This window comes from Oncorhynchus gorbuscha, linkage group LG14, assembly GCF_021184085.1.
Source record: "Oncorhynchus gorbuscha isolate QuinsamMale2020 ecotype Even-year linkage group LG14, OgorEven_v1.0, whole genome shotgun sequence".
Lineage (NCBI taxonomy): Eukaryota > Metazoa > Chordata > Actinopteri > Salmoniformes > Salmonidae > Oncorhynchus > Oncorhynchus gorbuscha.
In genome coordinates, this window is record NC_060186.1 from 7,548,072 (window position 1) to 7,571,296 (window position 23,225).

The 23,225-nt window shown below is 42.8% G+C and overlaps 1 protein-coding gene and 1 long non-coding RNA gene across 2 annotated transcripts in view; both read left to right on the forward strand.

Moving 5' to 3' along the window:
• LOC123995863 (voltage-dependent calcium channel subunit alpha-2/delta-4-like) overlaps window positions 1-7,167 on the forward strand; it is a 42,588-nt gene extending 35,421 nt beyond the window's left edge. The window contains exons 10-13 of the mRNA XM_046299542.1: window positions 689-809; window positions 3,607-3,722; window positions 6,513-6,595; window positions 6,810-7,167. Of these exons, the coding sequence (XP_046155498.1) occupies window positions 689-809; window positions 3,607-3,722; window positions 6,513-6,595; window positions 6,810-6,926 (437 nt within the window). The 3' untranslated portion in view covers window positions 6,927-7,167. The remainder of the gene's footprint in view (window positions 1-688; window positions 810-3,606; window positions 3,723-6,512; window positions 6,596-6,809) is intronic.
• Window positions 7,168-19,322: 12,155 nt separating this feature from the next.
• Window positions 19,323-22,892, forward strand: LOC123995181. Its single transcript, XR_006831788.1, has 3 exons — window positions 19,323-19,373; window positions 20,771-20,835; window positions 22,344-22,892. It is a non-coding gene; the product is annotated as an uncharacterized LOC123995181 (long non-coding RNA).
• The last annotated feature ends 333 nt before the right edge of the window (window positions 22,893-23,225 follow it).

Below are 23,225 nucleotides of genomic sequence, written 5' to 3' on the forward strand. Positions count from 1 at the left end.
TCCTTTCCCTTATCTCCTAGTCCTTTCACTTAGCTCCTAGTCCTTTCCCTTAGCTCCTAGTCCTTTCCCTTAGCTCCTAGTCCTTTCCCTTAGCTCCTAGTCCTTTCCCTTAGCTCCTAGTCCTTTCCCTTAGCTCCTAGTCCTTTCCCTTAGCTCCTAGTCCTTTCCCTTAGCTCCTAGTCCTTTTCCTTAGCTCCTAGTCCTTCAGTGTTTGTCATTGTGAACGAACCAACAAGGTGTATGGGCTGGATGGAGTTCGGAGAAGGGGTTAAGGGTTGCATGCGAGTCATGTTGAGCTCCCGAGTGGCTCAGTGGTCTAAGACACTGCATCTCAGTACGAGAAGTGTCACTGTAGTCCCTGGTTCGAATCCAGGCTGTATCACATCCGGCCGTGATTCTCATAGGGTTGGTGCACAATTGGCCCACAGCGTCGTCCAGGTTTGGCCCGGGGTAGGCCGTCGTTGTAAATAATCATTTGTTCTTAACTGACTTGTCTAGTTAAATAAATACATGTAAAAAAATTACCATAATGATGTCCGCCATACAATGTAAGGTATTAGGACTGGAGGTGTGTACGTGAGTGATGGTGATTGGCTCTCCATCACTCACGTTAGTGTGAGTGATGGTGATTGGCTCTCCATCACTCACGTTAGTATGAGTGATGGTGATTGGTTGTCTCTGTCCCCAGCGTCGGCCCAGAAGAAGAAGGGAGACATCCTGCAGCCGTGTGACACAGAGTACCCCAGCTTTGTCTACGAGCCCTCCATCAAGGAGACCAACAGCCTCATTAAGTGTGGACGCTGTCAGAAGTAAGATCACACACACACACACACTTTTTCTGTCATTTAAAAAAAAGTTAACAACATCATTTATATAAATGACAAAAGCACGAAAATATATTTTATATAAACAAAACAATCATACAAATTCCAGAAGCTACAGCTTTGGCTTCTTTATATAAATCCCACAGCTTGAGTCACACAGTCTCAGTCCTCTGAAATCTCTCTTAGAGTAAATCACTTCCTGATTATTATTTTTCCTGAGATTATCTTCTGTCTCTGCGTATCAGCTCTTTATCTCTCTACCTCCATGTATCTGTCATCCCATCCATAACCATGACTCCTGTCTCTTCTGACAGGCAGCCACAAGTCTGAAGAGGGAGGGAGGGGGAGGGAGGGAGGGAGGGAGGGAGGGAGGGAGAGAGAGAGAGAGAGAGAGAGAGAGAGAGAGAGAGAGAGAGAGAGAGGGAGGGAGGGGGGAGAGAGAGAGAGAGAGAGAGAGAGAGAGAGAGAGAGAGAGAGAGAGAGAGAGAGAGAGAGAGAGAGAGAGAGAGAGAGAGAGAGGGGAGGGAGGGAGGGAGGGAGGGAGGGAGGGAGGGAGGGAGGGAGGGAGGGAGGGGGAGGGAGGGAGGGAGGGAGGGAGGGAGGGAGGGAGGGAGGGAGGGAGGGAGGGAGGGAGGGAGGGAGGGAGGGAGGGAGGGAGGGAGGGAATGTTTCTGTTGAGGGGTTCAGCAAAGGTCATCTCAATTTCATCTAAATGGGGAACAGCGGTTTGAGGTGTTCCAGCGCCCCCATCTGGTGGAAATGGGATATAACAAAAATAATGAATGTCTAATGAAAGGGGAAGGGGGGATTCCGAGTCAGTTGTAAAAAAAATAAAAACACTCTCCACATCATGGAATGACATTGTATTGAGATGTGTGTGAATCAAAATGAACATACACTGTATATACTATCGTACTCAAACTCTATCTTTATCTAGAGATTACACATTCATTTAGGATCTTAGATTAATCCATAGATTAAAGGACCGACCAGACAATAGAATGGTGGAAGTGTGCATCCGTTCATACCACTAAGCTGTTTAATGAACACTAGGTGGCAGTGTTTCATCGTGTTTGTTTGTAATATAGTGTGTGTTACAGTTACTAGTTACCTGTCCAAAATTGTGATCAATAATGACATTTCTGGATTACACAAACTCAGTCATGTAATCTGATTACTTTTGGATTACTGTCCCTTTAAGAGGAATTAGAAGAAGACAAAAAGGATCCATCAAATGCATTTGGTGTGTCGTCACAGTGGTCTCTGATTGGTGGTCATCATTTGGTGTGTCATCACAGTGGTCTCTGATTGGTGGTCATCATTTGGTGTGTCATCACAGTGGTCTCTGATTGGTGGTCATCATTTGGTGTGTCATCACAGTGGTCTCTGATTGGTGGTCATCATTTGGTGTGTCATCACAGTGGTCTCTGATTGGTGGTCATCATTTGGTGTGTCGTCACAGTAGTCTCTGATTGGTGGTCATCATTTGGTGTGTCATCACAGTGGTCTCTGATTGGTGGTCATCATTTGGTGTGTCATCACAGTGGTCTCTGATTGGTGGTCATCATTTGGTGTGTCGTCACAGTAGTCTCTGATTGGTGGTCATCATTTGGTGTGTCATCACAGTGGTCTCTGATTGGTGATCATCATTTGGTGTGTCATCACAGTGGTCTCTGATTGGTGGTCATCATTTGGTGTGTCATCACAGTGGTCTCCGATTGGTGGTCATCAGTTGGTGTGTCATCACAGTGGTCTCTGATTGGTGGTCATCATTTGGTGTGTCATCACAGTGGTCTCTGATTGGTGGTCATCATTTGGTGTGTCATCACAGTGGTCTCTGATTGGTGGTCATCATTTGGTGTGTCATCACAGTGGTCTCCGATTGGTGGTCATCATTTGGTGTGTCATCACAGTGGTCTCTGATTGGTGGTCATCAGTTGGTGTGTCATCACAGTGGTCTCTGATTGGTGGTCATCATTTGGTGTGTCATCACAGTGGTCTCTGATTGGTGGTCATCATTTGGTGTGTCATCACAGTGGTCTCCGATTGGTGGTCATCATTTGGTGTGTCATCACAGTGGTCTCCGATTGGTGGTCATCATTTGGTGTGTCATCATAGTGGTCTCCGATTGGTGGTCATCATTTGGTGTGTCATCACAGTGGTCTCTGATTGGTGGTCATCACTTGGTGTGTCATCATAGTGGTCTCTGATTGGTGGTCATCATTTGGTGTGTCATCATAGTGGTCTCTGATTGGTGGTCATCATTTGGTGTGTCATCATAGTGGTCTCTGATTGGTGGTCAGACTCTCTCAGGTGGAACAAACAAACCTTTTTCAACGCTGAATTGAATGTCTTCTAGAAAAGAGAAAGGTCTGTCCGTCCTTCTGTCTGTCCATCTGTCTCTCTCTCTCGCTCTCTCTCTCTCTCTCTCTTTTCGCTACTCTAGTCCTAATGTATTAGTGTAGAGATATCTGAGACCTGCTGAGAGCTGGTCACATAGTAAAGAAGACATTTCATTTGAAGGTTTAAGGTGAAGATCTTTCTTCATGATGGCAGTGTGCTTTTACCTTGGATTACCTGATTGTTTCATACAAGTGGTATTCTAACCATTCCATTGCCTTCTCTCTCTGTCGCTCTACCTCTCTCTCTACCCCTCTCTCTCTCTCTCTCTCTCTCTCTCTCTCTCTCTCTCGCTCTCTCTCTACCCCTCTCTCTCTCTCTACCCCTCTCTCTCTCTATCTCTGTGACTGTGTGTTAACTGTTGTGTGTGTGTGTGTTGCAGGATGTTTGTAACCCAGGCTGTCCCAGACAGTAACCTGCTGATGTTGGTGGTACAGGCAGACTGTGACTGTTCCCGTCAGTACCCTGCTATCACCATGGAACCCAAGGAAGTGAAATATATCCTTTAACATGAAGAGCTATCTTACTGGTTCACTCTCTCTGACACAGACAGTGATTGATATAATTATAATGGTGTTGTGGAAATGGGATTTCATATCTATGAATAAGCAGTTCCTTAGTCATGAATCAGACAAATCACTTCTCTTATTATATTTATTTCAGACATGGTTCATTTCAACCAGTTATGAATTGCTGTTTTACGCTGTGGGGAGCAGTATCTTCCTAAACTCTCCTCATAGATGACCTGCAGGGTCATAGCCGAGCATTCAGAGGTCGAAATAGCAGGTGTTGGGGGGAGGGAGGGAGGGAGAGGGAGGGAGAGAGAGGGAGAGAGGACAGGAGAGCGAGGACAGATATTCCTTATTGTTTTTGTTGTTGTTGTTACGTGTGTTGGTATTGTAACATAGATACTCCTTGTTGTTTAGTGTGTTGGTATTGTAACATAGATACTCCTTGTTGTTGTTTAGTGTGTTGGTATTGTAACATAGATACTCCTTGTTGTTGTTTAGTGTGTTGGTATTGTAACATAGATACTCCTTGTTGTTGTTGTTGTTACATGTGTTGGTATTGTAACATAGATACTCGTTGTTGTTTAGTGTGTTGGTATTGTAACATAGATACTCCTTGTTGTTGTTGTTTAGTGTGTTGGTATTGTAACATAGATACTCCTTGTTGTTGTTTAGTGTGTTGGTATTGTATCATAGATACTCCTTGTTGTTGTTGTTGTTGTTTAGTGTGTTGGTATTGTAATATAGATACTCCTTGTTGTTGTTTAGTGTGTTGGTATTGTATCATAGATACTCCTTGTTGTTGTTGTTGTTGTTTAGTGTGTTGGTATTGTAAGATAGATACTCCTTGTTGTTACGTATGTTGGTATTGTATCATAGATACTCCTTGTTGTTGTTGTTGTTTAGTGTGTTGGTATTGTAACATAGATACTCCTTGTTGTTGTTTAGTGTGTTGGTATTGTAACATAGATACTCCTTGTTGTTGTTTAGTGTGTTGGTATTGTAGCATAGATACTCCTTGTTGTTGTTTAGTGTGTTGGTATTGTAACATAGATACTCCTTGTTGTTTAGTGTGTTGGTATTGTATCATATATACTACTTGTTGTTGTTTCGTGTGTTGGTATTGTAACATAGATGCTCCTTGTTGTTGTTGTTGTTACGTGTGTTGGTATTGTAAGATAGATACTCCTTGTTGTTACGTGTGTTGGTATTGTATCATAGATACTCCTTGTTGTTGTTGTTGTTTAGTGTGTTGGTATTGTAACATAGATACTCCTTGTTGTTGTTTAGTGTGTTGGTATTATATCATAGATACTCCTTGTTGTTACGTGTGTTGGTATTGTAACATAGATACTCCTTGTTGTTGTTTAGTGTGTTGGTATTGTATCATAGATACTCCTTGTTGTTACGTGTGTTGGTATTGTAACATAGATACTCCTTGTTGTTGTTTAGTGTGTTGGTATTGTATCATAGATACTCCTTGTTGTTGTTGTTACGTGTGTTGGTATTGTATCATATATACTCCTTGTTGTTGTTTAGTGTGTTGGTATTATATCATAGATACTCCTTGTTGTTACGTGTGTTGGTATTGTAACATAGATACTCCTTGTTGTTGTTTAGTGTGTTGGTATTGTATCATAGATACTCCTTGTTGTTGTTGTTGTTGTTTAGTGTGTTGGTATTGTAAGATAGATACTCCTTGTTGTTACGTATGTTGGTATTGTATCATAGATACTCCTTGTTGTTGTTGTTGTTTAGTGTGTTGGTATTGTAACATAGATACTCCTTGTTGTTGTTTAGTGTGTTGGTATTGTAACATAGATACTCCTTGTTGTTGTTTAGTGTGTTGGTATTGTAGCATAGATACTCCTTGTTGTTGTTGTTGTTTAGTGTGTTGGTATTGTAACATAGATACTCCTTGTTGTTGTTTAGTGTGTTGGTATTGTAACATAGATACTCCTTGTTGTTGTTTAGTGTGTTGGTATTGTAACATATATACTCCTTGTTGTTACGTGTGTTGGTATTGTAAAATAGATACTCCTTGTTGTTGTTTTGTGTGTTGGTATTGTAACATAGATACCTCTTGTTGTTGTTTAGTGTGTTGGTATTGTAACATAGATACTCCTTGTTGTTACGTGTGTTGGTATTGTATCATAGATACTCCTTGTTGTTGTTTTGTGTGTTGGTATTGTAACATAGATACCTCTTGTTGTTGTTTAGTGTGTTGGTATTGTAACATAGATACTCCTTGTTGTTACGTGTGTTGGTATTGTATCATAGATACTCCTTGTTGTTGTTTAGTGTGTTGGTATTGTAACATAGATACTCCTTGTTGTTGTTTAGTGTGTTGGTATTGTAACATAGATACTCCTTGTTGTTGTTTAGTGTGTTGGTATTGTCACATATATACTCCTTGTTGTTACGTGTGTTGGTATTGTAACATAGATACTCCTTGTTGTTACGTGTGTTGGTATTGTATCATAGATACTCCTTGTTGTTGTTGTTATGTGTGTTGGTATTGTAACATAGATACTCCTTGTTGTTACGTGTGTTGGTATTGTATCATAGATACTCCTTGTTGTTGTTGTTACGTGTGTTGGTATTGTAACATAGATACTCCTTGTTGTTACGTGTGTTGGTATTGTAACATAGATACTCCTTGTTGTTTAGTGTGTTGGTATTGTAACATAGATACTCCTTGTTGTTGTTTAGTGTGTTGGTATTGTAACATATATACTCCTTGTTGTTACGTGTGTTGGTGCCCTTGACCTCTGTGTACATAACGCCTCAGTAAAGTGTGACAGGATGAAATCTCAGAAGGTCCGTAGGAGACCCGAGTCCTGCCACGCCTATCACCCTCAGGTCAGCACCCCGTATTGGTCCACTGACTCCCAATAACCTCACTTCAAGTGGATGGATTACCATCAGAAGAGAACATGTGTTGTACTTTTCTCATAGCTCCTTTCATTTCAAACTGAGTTTTTGTTATTCTAAGATCAAAAATGTGAACTTAATGGCCTTATTAAGTAGTGATCATTATACCACTGGCTAACTGTGTGTTAACGATTGATTTCAGGAAAACGCCAAGGAGTGTGGAGATGCATCGCAGATCTACCTGTCTGTCTCTCTCTTCCTCACCTGTCTCACTGCCTCCTTCACCTGTCTCAAGGCCTCCACGCTGGTCTTCCGATGACAGACAGACAGCTACCTAGCCTAAACCCCCCCCCCTCTGGAAATCTCTCTAGAATGTTCCAGAATGCCTGATCTTAGCATGCCTGCTACTGCTTGCGTTAACTTTATCAATCAATATGACTATATAGCTAAAATTATGATATTGATCATTTGGACTGATGGACTGAGGGGAATAAGCTGTTGACTGACTCCATGCTTGATGACTTTACAATCACAGAGAGATGTTGACTTCATGTTTGATGTCTTTCAACCCCCAAAGTTGTGCTTCTTTGGACAACCGTTCTAAAACCATGAAAGGGCTTTTTGGTTTCTTCTTCTTCTTCTTCAGTGTCTGATAACAGAACATTATAGTGTTTCTATGCAAAAGGAAACATACTTTATTTGACCGTGGAAAGATCCAGTATCTCCAATACGATTCCAAAGGACTTGACTTTACAATAAGACCAAAGAAGACTCTCAGTCTGTGGATGATGTGTTTTATAAATGGTTTTGATAAAATAATACTCTGGATTCATGCATGTGTTGTCTGTTTACCTTAAGCCATGAAATGGAGGATGAACCTTGGATAAGGAAGAGGCATCTTTGAACAGTGATACAATTCAGATAGTAGAATCAGTGACCCCTACTGGTTGAAATATGACATTGCAGGATGGTGATGAATCAACTGGAGGCTGGCTGGCTGCTGAAGGATGGATGAACACAATGGACTCAACTTCCACATTGTTCTGTTCATAACTCATCAGTCTTTGGTCTACGCAACACAAACACATCAAATCAAATCAAATCAAATTTATTTATATAGCCCTTCGTACATCAGCTGATATCTCAAAGTGCTGTACAGAAACCCAGCCTAAAACCCCAAACAGCAAACAATGCAGGTGTAAAAGCACGGTGGCTAGGAAAAACTCCCTAGAAAGGCCAAAACCTAGGAAGAAACCTAGAGAGGAACCGGGCTATGTGGGGTGGCCAGTCCTCTTCTGGCTGTGCCGGGTAGAGATTATAACAGAACATGACCAAGATGTTCAAATGTTCATAAATGACCAGCATGGTCAAATAATAATAAGGCAGAACAGTTGAAACTGGAGCAGCAGCACAGTCAGGTGGACTGGGGACAGCAAGGAGCCATCATGTCAGGTAGTCCTGGGGCACGGTCCTAGGGCTCAGGTCCTCCGAGAGAGAGAAAGAAAGAAAGAGAGAATTAGAGAGAGCATATGTGGGGTGGCCAGTCCTCTTCTGGCTGTGCCGGGTGGAGATTATAACAGAACGTGGCCAAGATGTTCAAATGTTCATAAATGACCAGCATGGTTGAATAATAGTAAGGCAGAACAGTTGAAACTGGAGCAGGAGCATGGCCAGGTGGACTGGGGACAGCAAGGAGTCCTCATGTCAGGTAGTCCTGGGACATGGTCCTAGGGCCCAGGCCAGTTGAAACTGGAGCAGCAGCATGGCCAGGTGGACTGGGGACAGCAAGGAGTCATCATGTCAGGTAGTCCTGGGGCATGGTCCTAGGGCTCAGGTCCTCCGAGAGAGAGAAAGAAAGAGAGAAGGAGAGAATTAGAGAACGCACACTTAGATTCACACAGGACACCTGAATAGGACAGGAGAAGTACTCCAGATAAACAAACTGACCCTAGCCCCCCGACACATAAACTACTGCAGCATAAATACTGGAGGCTGAGACAGGAGGGGTCAGGAGACACTGACATCAAGTATCTACTATTACATGTGGCCTGGGTTTTCACTGTTGGAAATGGATGGACTGTTTCAGGAAAAACCTTCAAGTCACATATCATATATGCAACCTAAAACTTACTAAACCAATTGACCAAGTTGGCTTACTGCAAAACAAGAACCATTACTGACCACCTACTTCTGTGATGGACTACTAGGTGGAACAGCCATTCTGTTAGAAGGAACAACGTTACAATGTGATGGACTACTAGGTGGAACAGCCATTCTGTTAGAAGGAACAACGTTACAATGTGATGGACTACTAGGTGGAACAGCCATTCTGTTAGAAGGAACAACGTTACAATGTGATGGACTACTAGGTGGAACAGCCATTCTGTTAGAAGGAACAACGTTACAATGTGATGGACTACTAGGTGGAACAGCCATTCTGTTAGAAGGAACAACGTTACAATGTGATGGACTACTAGGTGGAACAGCCATTCTGTTAGAAGGAACAACGTTACAATGTGATGGACTACTAGGTGGAACAGCCATTCTGTTAGAAGGAACAACGTTACAATGTGATGGACTACTAGGTGGAACAGCCATTCTGTTAGAAGGAACAACGTTACAATGTGATGGACTACTAGGTGGAACAGCCATTCTGTTAGAAGGAACAACGTTACAATGTGATGGACTACTAGGTGGAACAGCCATTCTGTTAGAAGGAACAACGTTACAATGTGATGGACTACTAGGTGGAACAGCCATTCTGTTAGAAGGAACAACGCTACAATGTGATGGACTACTAGGTGGAACAGCCAGTCTGTTAGAAGGAACAACGTTACAATGTGATGGACTACTAGGTGGAACAGCCATTCTGTTAGAAGGAACAACGTTACAATGTGATGGACTACTAGGTGGAACAGCCATTCTGTTAGAAGGAACAACGTTACAATGTGATGGACTACTAGGTGGAACAGCCAGTCTGTTAGAAGGAACAACGTTACAATGTGATGGACTACTAGGTGGAACAGCCATTCTGTTAGAAGGAACAACGTTACAATGTGATGGACTACTAGGTGGAACAGCCATTCTGTTAGAAGGAACAACGTTACAATGTGATGGACTACTAGGTGGAACAGCCAGTCTGTTAGAAGGAACAACATTACAATGTGATGGACTACTAGGTGGAACAGCCATTCTGTTAGAAGGAACAACGTTACAATGTGATGGACTACTAGGTGGAACAGCCATTCTGTTAGAAGGAACAACGTTACAATGTGATGGACTACTAGGTGGAACAGCCATTCTGTTAGAAGGAACAACGTTACAATGTGATGGACTACTAGGTGGAACAGCCAGTCTGTTAGAAGGAACAACGTTACAATGTGATGGACTACTAGGTGGAACAGCCATTCTGTTAGAAGGAACAACGTTACAATGTGATGGACTACTAGGTGGAACAGCCATTCTGTTAGAAGGAACAACGTTACAATGTGATGGACCACTAGGTGGAACAGCCATTCTGTTAGAAGGAACAACGTTACAATGGGATGGACCACTAGGTGGAACAGCCATTCTGTTAGAAGGAACAACGTTACAATGTGATGGACCACTAGGTGGAACAGCCATTCTGTTAGAAGGAACAACGTTACAATGTGATGGACTACTAGGTGGAACAGCCATTCTGTTAGAAGGAACAACGTTACAATGTGATGGACTACTAGGTGGAACAGCCATTCTGTTAGAAGGAACAACGTTACAATGTGATGGACTACTAGGTGGAACAGCCATTCTGTTAGAAGGAACAACGTTACAATGTGATGGACTACTAGGTGGAACAGCCATTCTGTTAGAAGGAACAACGTTACAATGTGATGGACTACTAGGTGGAACAGCCATTCTGTTAGAAGGAACAACGTTACAATGTGATGGACTACTAGGTAAAACAGCCTCTCAAAACTCCAAAGATTGTATTTTCTTCAACACTTTGTTTTTATTTCTGTATATTATATATATATAAATATATATATATATAATATAATATATATAAATATATTTCTTATATTTTTCATGACTTAATTAGTTCTTTCTAATTCAAAAGACTTGAATGAAATGAGTATAAAATGCATCATTGAGAATAATAGGATGGGATACTACTAGTATTGCTGCTGGACATTAAACACTACTGTCAGATGTTACTGTCTAGTGATTTTCTAAGTGGTGTTTTTATCAGTCTGTCCCTTTCACTTTGACAGTGATGCTCTAATGATGTCATGTCATCATGTGGTAACTGTCCTCATGATGCAGTATTGTTGATAAAAGATGCTGTTGCCCGTGTGTATGTATGTAATGTGATGTCCTGAGTCCTGTGTGTCTGGCTTGTGTCCCACATGGTACCCTTTAACCCTATGTAGTGCACTACTTTTGACCAGGTCCCATAGGGAATAGGGAACCTTTTGGAACACAACCTGAGAGTCTAGAAGGCAAATATGATTCTCACAGCACAGTTTGATTGACATGTAGGATAATCTGCAATGGGTCAATAATAATACACTGAATAAACTTCCCCTTTATTTTAAAGCTGTTCTCAGTTTTGATGGTTGAATTTTATCCATGTTATTTATCCTGTCAGTTATGACGTGTTTTATCCTGTATCATCGTCTAATTAACATTCATCAGTGTCTGTCCTCAAAACACTCAAAGATTGTATTTTCTTCAGTGGTTTGTTTTTATTTCTGTAACGGTTCAGGGAAAAGTAAAGGTGTAACGATGTACACTGAGAGTCAGGAAGAAAGTTCTGGAAGGGAATACATTTAATAAATGAACACAACAAGACACACGAACAGCGCACCAAAATGACACAGATACAGAGGGGAGTCAGGGGAGTCAGGGTGCACCGGTACTCTAGGGGGAGTCGTGGGGAGGGGAGACAGGGTGCACCGGTACTCTAGGGGGAGTCGTGGGGAGGGGGAGGCAGGGTGCACCGGTACTCTAGGGGGAGTAGTGGGGAAGGGAGTCAGGGTGCACCGGTACTCTAGGGGAGTAGTGAGGAGGGGAGTCAGGGTGCACCGGTACTCTAGGGGAGTAGTGAGGAGGGGAGTCAGGGTGCACCGGTACTCTAGGGGAGTAGTGGGGAAGGGAGTCAGGGTGCACCGGTACTCTAGGGGGAGTAGTGAGGAGGGGAGTCAGGGTGCACCGGTACTCTAGGGGGAGTAGTGAGGAGGGGAGTCAGGGTGCACCGGTACTCTAGGGGGAGTAGTGGGGAAGGGAGTCAGGGTGCACCGGTACTCTAGGGGGAGTAGTGAGGAGGGGAGTCAGGGTGCACCGGTACTCTAGGGGGAGTAGTGAGGAGGGGAGTCAGGGTGCACCGGTACTCTAGGGGGAGTCGTGGGGAGGGGAGGCAGGAGTCAGGGAGTAGGGGTCCTCTTGGCGGAGAAGAGGTGAGGGTGGCAGAGGACAGCCCAGTCTGATCACTGGAGGTTCTCTTGCTACAGAGATGGTCTATAGAAGCCTTTTAGTAGCTGACATTCCTAACCTCAACTGAGAGGGTCTCTGTCCCTCTGATGGCCCTGTTGGTGTCCACTCTGTCTCTCTGTGTGTGTCCTGTTTTTCACTGTCTGGGACAAAGGGGGTTGTTGTGGAAATTGAGGGGGGTGAGGTTAGTAGTCTTTTGGCAGCATGACCCTGCGACCCCCCATGAAATAACACAAGGTGATCTTCCTTCTGAAAGGAATGTTGTCCAGGGCCTCCACTGCCACCCTCTTGTTGCCCCTGACGCTGCTCTCCTCCTGGTCGTACATGGGACACATGTAGGCTGTTCGCCTCAGGGCGTAGATGTCCACCTCGTCCTCGTCGTCCCACGGCTGGTAGGGCTGCTGGGAGGGAACAGCTGACTTGACCAGACGGGGTCTCATCATGGCCAGCTCTAGGTCACGGGGGATATGCCTCAGACCCAGGCTAGACCTCTGGACTCTGACTCCTTTAAATTACATTACATTAGGTTACATTCATTTATTAGTAATTAATTTATGAATGTTTAAAAACATTATAATCACCTTCCTGGTCGTACATCAGCCATCAACATACATTATACAATATTGACAATATATTCAACAGACAAAATGTGTCATTGCACAAAGAGAAGTGCTGACCTTTCTTTCTCTTCTTCTTGGTCCTTTCATCCCAGGCGTTGGCACTGACAAGGGACACGTTGCCCTGGCCCAGGGAGGGCAGCAGTTTGGGCCGGGGGGCCACCGGGGGTTTGGGGACCTTTGGAGGAGGAGGAGCATCCCTCTGGGCTCTCCTGGCCAGCAGGGGTCCTGTCTGGACGAAGGCCTCAGGCCTGATGATGTCCCTGGGTGGGCTGCTGCTCCCTCTGGCAGCCTCCTCTGGCTGGGCAGCTTTCGGCATGGAGAGAACAAACACATTGTTGCTGAAGCTGCATGACTCTGAAAGGGCCGGCTCCTCCAGGGTCAGAGGGCAGGTAGGACGGGACTCAGGCTGGACCAGACTCACTGCAGGACAGGTAGGACGGGACTCAAACTGGACTAGGTCCACAGTGCTGGTAGTGGTGCTGTCAGGACTGGAAGGTTGGGACTCAAACTGGACTAGGTCCACAGTGCTGGTAGTGGTGCTGTCAGGACTGGAAGGTTGGGACTCAAGGATAACGGGACAAACACGATTACTGGGCCTCACTTTTCTCCTAGTGGTGTTCCGAGGGTTTCTAGGCCTCCCCTCAGGTCTGCAAGGCTGTTTATCAGGCTGGACCAGGCCAACGGGGCTAACGGGCCGTCTAGTGGGGCCCACAGGGTTGCTACACCTCCTCTCAGGTCTGCAAGGCTGTTCATCAGGCTGGACCAGGCCGACTGGTCTAACAGGCCGTCTTGTGGGTTGCTGAGGGTTGCTAGGCCTCACATCAGGTTTGGAAGGCTGTATCTCATGCTGGACCAGCTCAACTGGTCTAACAGGCCGTCTAGTGGGTTGCCGAGGGTTGCTAGGCCTCCCCTCGGGTCTGGAAGGCTGCACATCAGGTTGGACCAGGCCTACGGGGCTAACAGGCCGTCTAGTGGGTTGCCGAGGGTTGCTAGGCCTCCCCTCGGGTCTGGAAGGCTGCACATCAGGTTGGACCAGGCCTACGGGGCTAACAGGCCGTCTAGTGGGTTGCCGAGGGTTGCTAGGCCTCCCCTCGGGTCTGGAAGGCTGTACATCAGGTTGGACCAAGCCGACTGGTCTAACAGGCCTTCTAGTTGGTTGCCGAGGGTTGCTAGGCCTCACATCAGGTCTAGTGATGCTGACAGGGATTCTAGGTATCATTGTCTCAGGCTGGTACAGGCTCTCTGAGCTGTTGGGCCGGGAATCAGGTAGAAGCTTGTATTTCTTCAGAACCTCAGTGAAGGAAAGCTCCTTGTTGCGCCTGCGTCTGTTGGTTTTGGCAGGTAGCTGGGTGCTGCTGCTGTTAAACCAACCGGGAGACTCGCGACATCCATCCTGGACAGGAACCAGGGACTGGAGGTCTCTCCTCTTTCTGTGGGCAGCTGTGGGCCTCTTGGGCCTGATTTCGTCAGGAGGGGGAGCACGAGGTACAACATGCAGGGAGGGGAACGCTGAGGCCCTGAAAGAGGAGGCCATCACTGGGGCCTGGCTGACCTCTTCTCTCTCCAGCAGCACTCTGTTAGAAGGACAGAGCAGCGGAACACCGATGGACCTTGGTCCCCCAGACCCATTCAGGTTGGGCCTCCTATTCATCATTCACTGGTCTGCAGGATTCTAATCAGAATGCTCCTTCTAGTCTTGAATACTTGGAATAGGAAGTGGCTTTCAGCACCATTAAACTCTATAAAAAGAGGAACATGTTTAGTATTTGGGGAAATGTTTTTCATGTTATTACTGTCTCTTATCTAATTTCATCACATTCAGTTCTGAGTTTAAATAATTATTTGGAACAAGATATATTCATTAAAATGTAACAACTTTGTTCAATTCATTTCTAATAGCCTAGATATAACTGGTGCTCAATACAACTGTCTATCCCCTCATTTATCTGATAAACAGACAGACAGGTGTACTTACCGTTCACCTTGTAGTTCAATCAGCTAATGATCCGTCATTTCACCAGTGGCAGCTTGGTGTTTGATCATTACGTCATCAGAGGCATTTTGTATTGTGACGCAACAATACCAAGCATAAACCTTCCTGTCATGGCTGCCCCTGTAGTTGAATATGTCAACGAAGTGTATTAATCAATCAGACAATCAAACCATCAATGAATGACTGAATTAATGAAGCAATTTCTAATAAATCAGCTTAAGTGTTCTGACATAATTAATGGACGAGACTAACAATTACGAAAACGCATCAAATCATTGAAGCGTAAAAGTAGATTCGCTCCCGCATAGTAAAGTTCGACAACGAACCACTTTTTGTGAGTCAATAAACTAGACAATACTTTGGACGAGGTATATTTGTCCCAATACTGCATGACAGGCTACTTATATATGAGGAACCTGCGACCAGAAAGACTGTTCTGCCGTTTTATATAAAATAATCCAACAGGCCATCTTCTACATACGCGTCTTACTCTTTCCTGTGTTCATCTCCCTCGACTAGATATATCTATTCTGTGGCCACCAAACGTTTTAGATGTCATGTTTGTCTTGTAGCTGACAGTGGGGTGAAGACAGGAGCGCAGTTCAGCCGACACGAAGGCGCGGACTGGGGGAATCCGACATGGAGACCTGACGCCACTTTTACGCGCACTTTCGGATTGGTCTACTTTGAAATTAACATAAATATTAACGCAACATACTGGAGGTTGGGCTAAGTGTTCAAGTGTTGGTTTTACACATGTTGATATAGAGAAATATAGTCTAATAGTGGATCGTCCTTCTGCAGTGTTGGTGGGGTAAATACAACTAATGAGGTGCTTTGGCCTCTATTCTTTTTGCATGTTATTATTTTAAAATATTTCGGAATTCCTTCTCTCGTTTATTAAACAATTACTTATTCAATAATTATTTGGTTTATTTAGTTTATCTTGTTTACATGAAGTAGCCTTTGGCATGACCATATAAATAAGAATGAATAGAACAGACATGGAAGCTCTAACCCTGGCAATTGACTGGTATTTATATTTATTTAGGATCCCGGTTAATTTCTGCCAAGGCAGCAGCGACTCTTCCTGGGGTCCAGCAACATTAAAGCAGTTACGGTGCATTCGGGAACGTATTCAGACTCCTTGACTTTTTCCATATTTTGTTACTTTACAGCCTTATTCCAAAATGGATGAAAAATGTTTTAGCAAAACAAGATAAGCTAAATAAATACCCGAATTATTGAATAAGTAATTTATATATATATATATTTTATTTGATTATTTACAAAAGTATTCAGACTCTTTGCTATGAGACTTGAAATTGAACTCGGGTGCATCCTGTTTCCATCGCTCCTGAGTTCATCTGTGGAGATGGTAGAACCTTCCAGAAAGAGAACCATATCTGCAGCACTCCGACTAATAAAGGGTTTTATGGTAAAGTGGGCAGACGGAAGCCACTCCTCAATTAAAGACACATGACATACCGCTTGGAGTTTGCCAAATGGCAACTAAAGACTCTCTGGTCTGATGAAACCAAGATTGAACATGATGGTGGCAACATCATGCTGTTGGGATGTTTTTCAGCGGCAGGGCCTGTGAGACTAGTTAGAATCGAGGGAAAGATGAACAGAGCAAAGTACAGAGAGATACTTGATGAGAACCTGCTCCAGATCGCTCAGACTGGGGCGAAGGAACACCTTCCAACAGGACAATGAACCTAATCACACAGCCAAGACAACGCAGGAGTGACATCGGGACTTGTCTCTGAATGTCCTTGAGTGTCCTTTGCCTTGATGACAGCTTTGCACACTTAAAAAACACATTTTTTTTAAGGGGGACGATCAGCTTATTATTGTGGAAAGATTGTTGCTTCCATCAATGTAATTGTCTGCATCATTTCCAATCCCCCATATATTTCTGGGGGTAAATATATATTCATACCTGTATAGATATACCTACTTTTTTATTATATACCTTTATTATTCCCCCCAACCCCCACCACCCTTCCCCCAATTGGAGTAAACTAATAAACAATAACACTTAGGCTTCTACCTTCAGTTTATACATCTTATACATATTTTACAGACACAATTTAGTTTGTTTTAAGTCCTTCCTCTATTTCTGATGTCCATCCAGTTTGATTTCTATTGGTAACTGTGCTATTTCACAACATTTCTGAACCTATAGATTTTACAGTCCCTTGTGTTTTCCATTGGTTATCTTGTTATTAGTCCCACCCTTCAGCTCCATCCAACTCCTCCCATCGATCTCTCAACACCATCCATTTGGGATTTCTATTTGCCATATATTTTTCAACTGTGATGTGATGCTTCACAAAAGTACTGAACCTTTCTATTCTCATAGCTTCTACAGATTATAAATCAAATAAATAAACATTTTTAATAAAATAATTATTATATTATTGATTGATTGACTATGGCTTTTGAAATCACCCAGTATTGCTATCTGCAGCGTTAGTTGCAATTCTTCAGCCATTCCTGGACCTGTGACCAAAAACGAGCTACATATGGACAATACCAAAATAAATGACCTAATGACTCTGCCTCCTCACAGCAAAATCTGCAGAGCTGTGAAGACTGTATCCCCCATATATATAACATCCGATTGGCTGCAAGAATTTTGTATAATAATTTAAATTGAACATTTCGAAGTTTTGAATCCGCCGTTGTTTTGCGTATCAATTCATAAACCTTGTGCCATGGAATGGGTACATCGAAAATCTCTTCCCAACTATTTTGCCATTGTCATGCTGGTGATAGAGGACCCAAAAGCGACTTAACAGAAACAGAGTTTATTCAAGTCCAAACAGGGAATAACAGAAATCCTCTAGTCTGTAGAGGGGAATAACAAGAGAAGCGGCCACAGACTGCAGGTCGCTTCGGGTAGGCGCAGGCCGTAGTTGACAGAGACACCTGCTCACACGCAGCATCTGATGAAGGCAAAAAACACGACAGGACAGGGCGAAACACAATCACAGCACGGTGAATACTAAACAAGGAACCGACGGGACAGGAACGGAACACAAAGGAATAAATAGGGACTCTAATCAGGGGAAAGGATCGGGAACAGGTGTGGGAAGACTAAATGATGATTAGGGGAATAGGAACAGCTGGGAGCAGGAACGGAACGATAGAGAGAAGAGAGAGCGAGAGAGTGAGAGAGGGAGGGGGAGAGAGAGGGATAGAAAGAGGGAAAGAACCCAATAAGACCAGCAGAGGGAAACGAACAGAATGGGGAGCACAGGGACAAGACATGATAATAAATGACAAACATGACAGCCATTTATATGGCACAGCTGTCAGTTTTTTGGTCCTTCAATTAAATTGGTATATGTTTTTATTTATCACATTTTTCTTTAACCATTTATGTTCTTTAATACAGGGCCGACATACAAGTTCCTTACTTATTCCCCTTCTACTTGCCTCTTCCAATTTTGTGGTAATGCTGCAATTAGTTGGTTGTAATTTTGGGTAGAGCAGACATTTCCATATGTCTGTGTTAGCTGCATGTGTGACAACTCCACCTGTCCTATTTATGATATCATTCATTGAAATTATACCTTTTTTAAATTCGAAAAAATGTTATTTTTAAAATCAATTAGTATTGTATTATTTGTTCTGTCTTTTCAAGTGGATTCAACTGAAATTACAACCAATTTTCTAAGGCATGTTTAAAAAAACGATATTTTGGAGATTATTTTCCTTTTCAAACAACTGAAAGTGAGCAGGTGTAATCTGAATAAAGGGAAAAATGCCCTTCTTGAACACAGGATGAGACATTCCTACCAATTTACTAGAGAACCAGTTTGGATTTAAGTATAACTTTTGTATGACTGATGCCTTTAGTGAGAGGTCTAATGCTCTAATATTGTAATGACCTGACTAGATCATAAAGGATGATGTATGTACCGAGTTTACGAATGTACGGTTTATTAACCCAACTTCCCACAGGCTACTGTTTGGCCGCAGCCCACGACAAATAAATGAAGGATACCTTATAAACCAACCGTGACCTTCTCTTGTGAAAGCCAGACATAAGAGAGAGAACAACGTCTAAACCTGGTCTTATATTCCAATGCTCCCTGCCCAACCCCCCTCCACGCCTCTCCACCAATCACCAGGAAGCCCGGCATCAGAACGTTCCAGGCATTCCTGTGATTGGCAGATAGCAGGTTGATTGACATGTCGGACCCCGCGAACACTGGGTACTGGTCAGTACAACACAACCAACTAATAGCCTGACACATAACACACAGCTGTCTGTGTGGGTCGCTACAATATTTAATCATTTCTGTCCTCCGAATTCATATTCGTTATAAACTGTAAAAAATGAACCACGGGCATAGTAAATATTGCAAAAGAAAATCAAATGATTTTACTAAAAAGAATAGGTTTCTGCTTTTGAACACATTTTAGATTATAGTCCTTAATTTATGTGTTAAAGACGGGCATTTGCAAACAAATAAAAATCCAAGGTAATATGCTGCTAAATTTGAACGAATATTTCTAAGTAACAACCAACAACTTAAAAATATGCTGTTGAAATGATCCTTATTGTGTTGGACTGACATGCCAGATCTAGTTATGAACGTCAGTTGTGCTTGGAACATTTCAACAGACGTCGTCTTGATCCTTCTCCTCTGGAAAGGCCACGTGGCAGGTAACGACCAAACTATCACCTGGAATGGACTTTGGATCTACACATGTTTTCAACGAAATGTCAAAAATATTCGTTAAATAATATTCTTCAAGTACGAAAAGCCTTTAGCTAGTTATATTGCCAGAGTAAGTTATATATTTGCACGTTGATAAGCTAGCTAGTTGACTTCCATAATGTCTGTATAGTTAACTAGTGGTGGGCATGCTACTAGCTAGTTGACTTCCATGATGTCTGTATAGTTAACTAGTGGTGTGCATGCTACTAGCTAGTTGACTTCCATGATGTCTGTATAGTTAACTACTGGTGGGCATGTTACTAGCTAGTAAGTTAGCAGTGCATTTTCTTGCCTCAGTGCTGTTTATAACTTTTGTCATTTTTGTGTACGTTTTATATGAACTGAAATAGCTATGTAACATATTAGCTACCTAGCTTAGCAAAATGCATCGTCAGCAACATTACAGTAGAGCTGAACACATGTGTCCCTGCAAGGTAATGTTTGCCTGCTAGGCAAGCTAACGTAAACTCACCCCATTCCGTACAAACTTGCGCAACCAAGACATTCAAACGAGGCTAGAAAGAAAACTAAGTCAAAATCGGGGGTGTGAACTAGGTTTCTATTCAGGCTTTGATCGACATGGTAATGGCTCTATAGTTTGAGAAAAGTTGAAAAAATGGACCCTCTGTTACATCTTGATCTGTCATGTGGTAATGTACAGCAGGCATAAATCAACTATTTCTGTCTTACAATCTCTCTCCACCAGGTGTATCACTTCTATCATCCTTTAAAAACAAGAAATGGACAGTGACTGGGGGATACCTAGTCATGTTTTAACGTCATCATTGCATGCGATCATCATTCTCAAAGCCACTGTTTTACTTCTAAGATCACTTTAGCACCGCCCTAAAAATCCAATTAAAATTCGACACAAACCTTCAAATAGGTATGTAATGACACATTATATAAACTCTTTATAGTGTTTTATTTACATTTTAGAGGCGATGAAGTGATAAGTTGGACAGATTGAGTGAAAAAAAAGCCATTTTCCCACACAACATCTCTCCTTCTCACTATCACGCATTAGTTTCTCTTCCCCACCCGCCATTTTTAAAAAGACCCGACGGGGCTCATTGCCTGCTTGAATTATGCAGAAACGGGCAGCATTTAGGTCATGTAATTTATTATGTTAGAAAGGGGAGAAATTGTGCTTTACAATGGTATTGACATTACAGTTGATCTGGAAGTATTACGTTTTTGGGGCGCTAAAATAAGGGCAATTGTACGGACCAAGGCGATGTACGAGTTTACGTGAGTTTACGTTAGCTATCTAAAGCTGAAGTCATTTGAGTGTTAATTTCCTGACATTGTCAGAGGTTTTAATACAACTTCTCTTCTTTAGGTATATAGGTATTCAGACGTTCCTGAGTACTGGACAGACCATATTTTCCAGAATACATTGACAAGGTATGTCAATATATTCAAATGTCTGTGTTTTCATTGTAACTCACATAAGGGCTTGTTGGGCCCCATTATTTCCGCAATGTTGAAAACTCAAGAGGGAATCCAGAAGTTGAAACAGAACACAGGATATATATTTTTATATATTTATATATTTTTACAGTGAATAATTGGTATTAGATATATATACATATTTATTTCGCCTTTATTTAACCAGGTAGGCTCGTTGAGAACAAGTTCTCATTTTTCAACTGAGGCCTGGCCAAGATAAAGCAAAGCAGTTCGACACATACAACAACACAGAGTTACACATGGAATAAACACATAGTCAATATTACAGTAGAAAAGGACAACAAAAAGTAAAGTCTATATACAGTGAGTGCAAATGAGGTAAGATAAAGGAGATAAGGCAGGAAATAGGCCATGTTGGTCGAAGTAAATACAATATAGAAATTAAACACTGGAATGGTAGATGTGCAGAAGATGAATGTGCATATAGAGATACTGGGGGGCAAAGGAGCAAGATAAATACAGTATGGGGAGGAGGTCGTTGGATGGGCTGTTTACAGATGGGCTATGTACAGGTGCAGTGATCTGTGAGCTGCTCTGACTGCTGGTGCTTAAAGATAGTGAGGGAGATATGAGTCTCCAGCTTCAGTGAGTTTTGCAGGTCCTTCCAGTCATTGGCAGCAGAGAACTGGAAGGAAAGGTGGCTAAAGGATGAATTGGCTTTGTGGGTGACCAGTGAGAGATACCTGCTGGAGCGTGTGCTACGGGTGGGTGCTGCTATGGTGACCAGTGAGCTGAGATAAGGTGGGGCTTGACCTAGCAGAGACTTGTAAATGACCTGGAGCCAGTGGTTTTGGCGACGAGAGTGAAGCGAGGGCCAGCCAACGAGAGCATACAGGTCGAGGTGGTGGGTAGTATATGGGGCTTTGGTGACAAAACGGATGGCACTGTGATAGACCGCATCCAATTTGTTGAGTAGAGGGTTGGAGGCTATTTTATAAATGACATCGCCGAAGTCGATGATCGGTTTGATGGTCAGTTTTACGAAAGGTATGTTTGGCAGCATGAGTGAAGGATGCTTTGTTGCGAAATAGGAAGCCGATTCTAGATTTAATTTTGGATTGGAGACGCTTAATGTGAGTCTGGAAGGAGAGTTTACAGTCTAACCAGACACCTAGGTATTTGTAGTTATCCACATATTCTAAATCAGAGCTGTCCAGAGTAGTGATGCTGGACGGGTATTTTATATACTGTATTTTTAAATCAACCAAATGGATTGAACACGTTAACACACTGTTCCTAGGCCGTCATTGAAAATCAGAATTTGTTCTTAACTGACTTGCCAAGTTAAATGAAGGATGAACAACAACAAAAATCATAGTTTTCACTGTTATTTCATGTGATGGGAGGAACAAGAAGAAGAAAGGTTAGCACTTCTCCTTGTGTAATAACACGTTTTCATTATACCACTGGCTGTAACTGTGTGTGTTAACGATTGATTTCAGGAAAACGCCAAGGAGTGTGGAGATGCATCGCAGATCTACCTGTCTGTTTCTGTCTTCTTCACCTGTCTCACTGCCTCCTTCACCTGTCTCAAGGCCTCCACGCTGGTTTTCCGATGACAGACAGACAGCTACCAAGCCTAAACCCCGCCCCCTTCTGAATCGGTATCTCCCTGGAATGTTCCAGAATGCCTGAACTTAGCATGCCTGCTGCTGTTTGCGTTATCTTTATCAATCAATATGACTATATGACTTAAGTTATGATATTTATCATTTTGGCTGATGGACTGAGAGGAATAAGCTGTTGACTTCAGATGCTTGATGACTTTACAATCACAGAGAGCTGTTGACTGACTCCATGCTTGATGATTAAATGTGGCCTGGGTTTTCACTGTTGGTAATGGATGGACTGTTTCAGGAAAAACCTTCAAGTCACGTATCATATATGCAATCTAAGACTTACTAAACCAATTGACCGAGTTGGCTTACTGTAACACAAGAACCATTACTGACTACCTACTTCTGTGTTGGACTACTAGGTGGAACAGCCATTCTGTTGTTGGAACAACTACAATGTGAGGTGGAACAGCCATTCTGTTAGAAGGAACAACGTTACAATGTGATGGACTACTAGGTGGAACAGCCATTCTGTTAGAAGGAACAACGTTACAATGTGATGGACTACTAGGTGGAACAGCCATTCTGTTAGAAGGAACAACGTTACAATGTGATGGACTACTAGGTGGAACAGCCATTCTGTTAGAAGGAACAACGTTACAATGTGATGGACTACTAGGTGGAACAGCCATTCTGTTAGAAGGAACAACGTTACAATGTGATGGACTACTAGGTGGAACAGCCATTCTGTTAGAAGGAACAACGTTA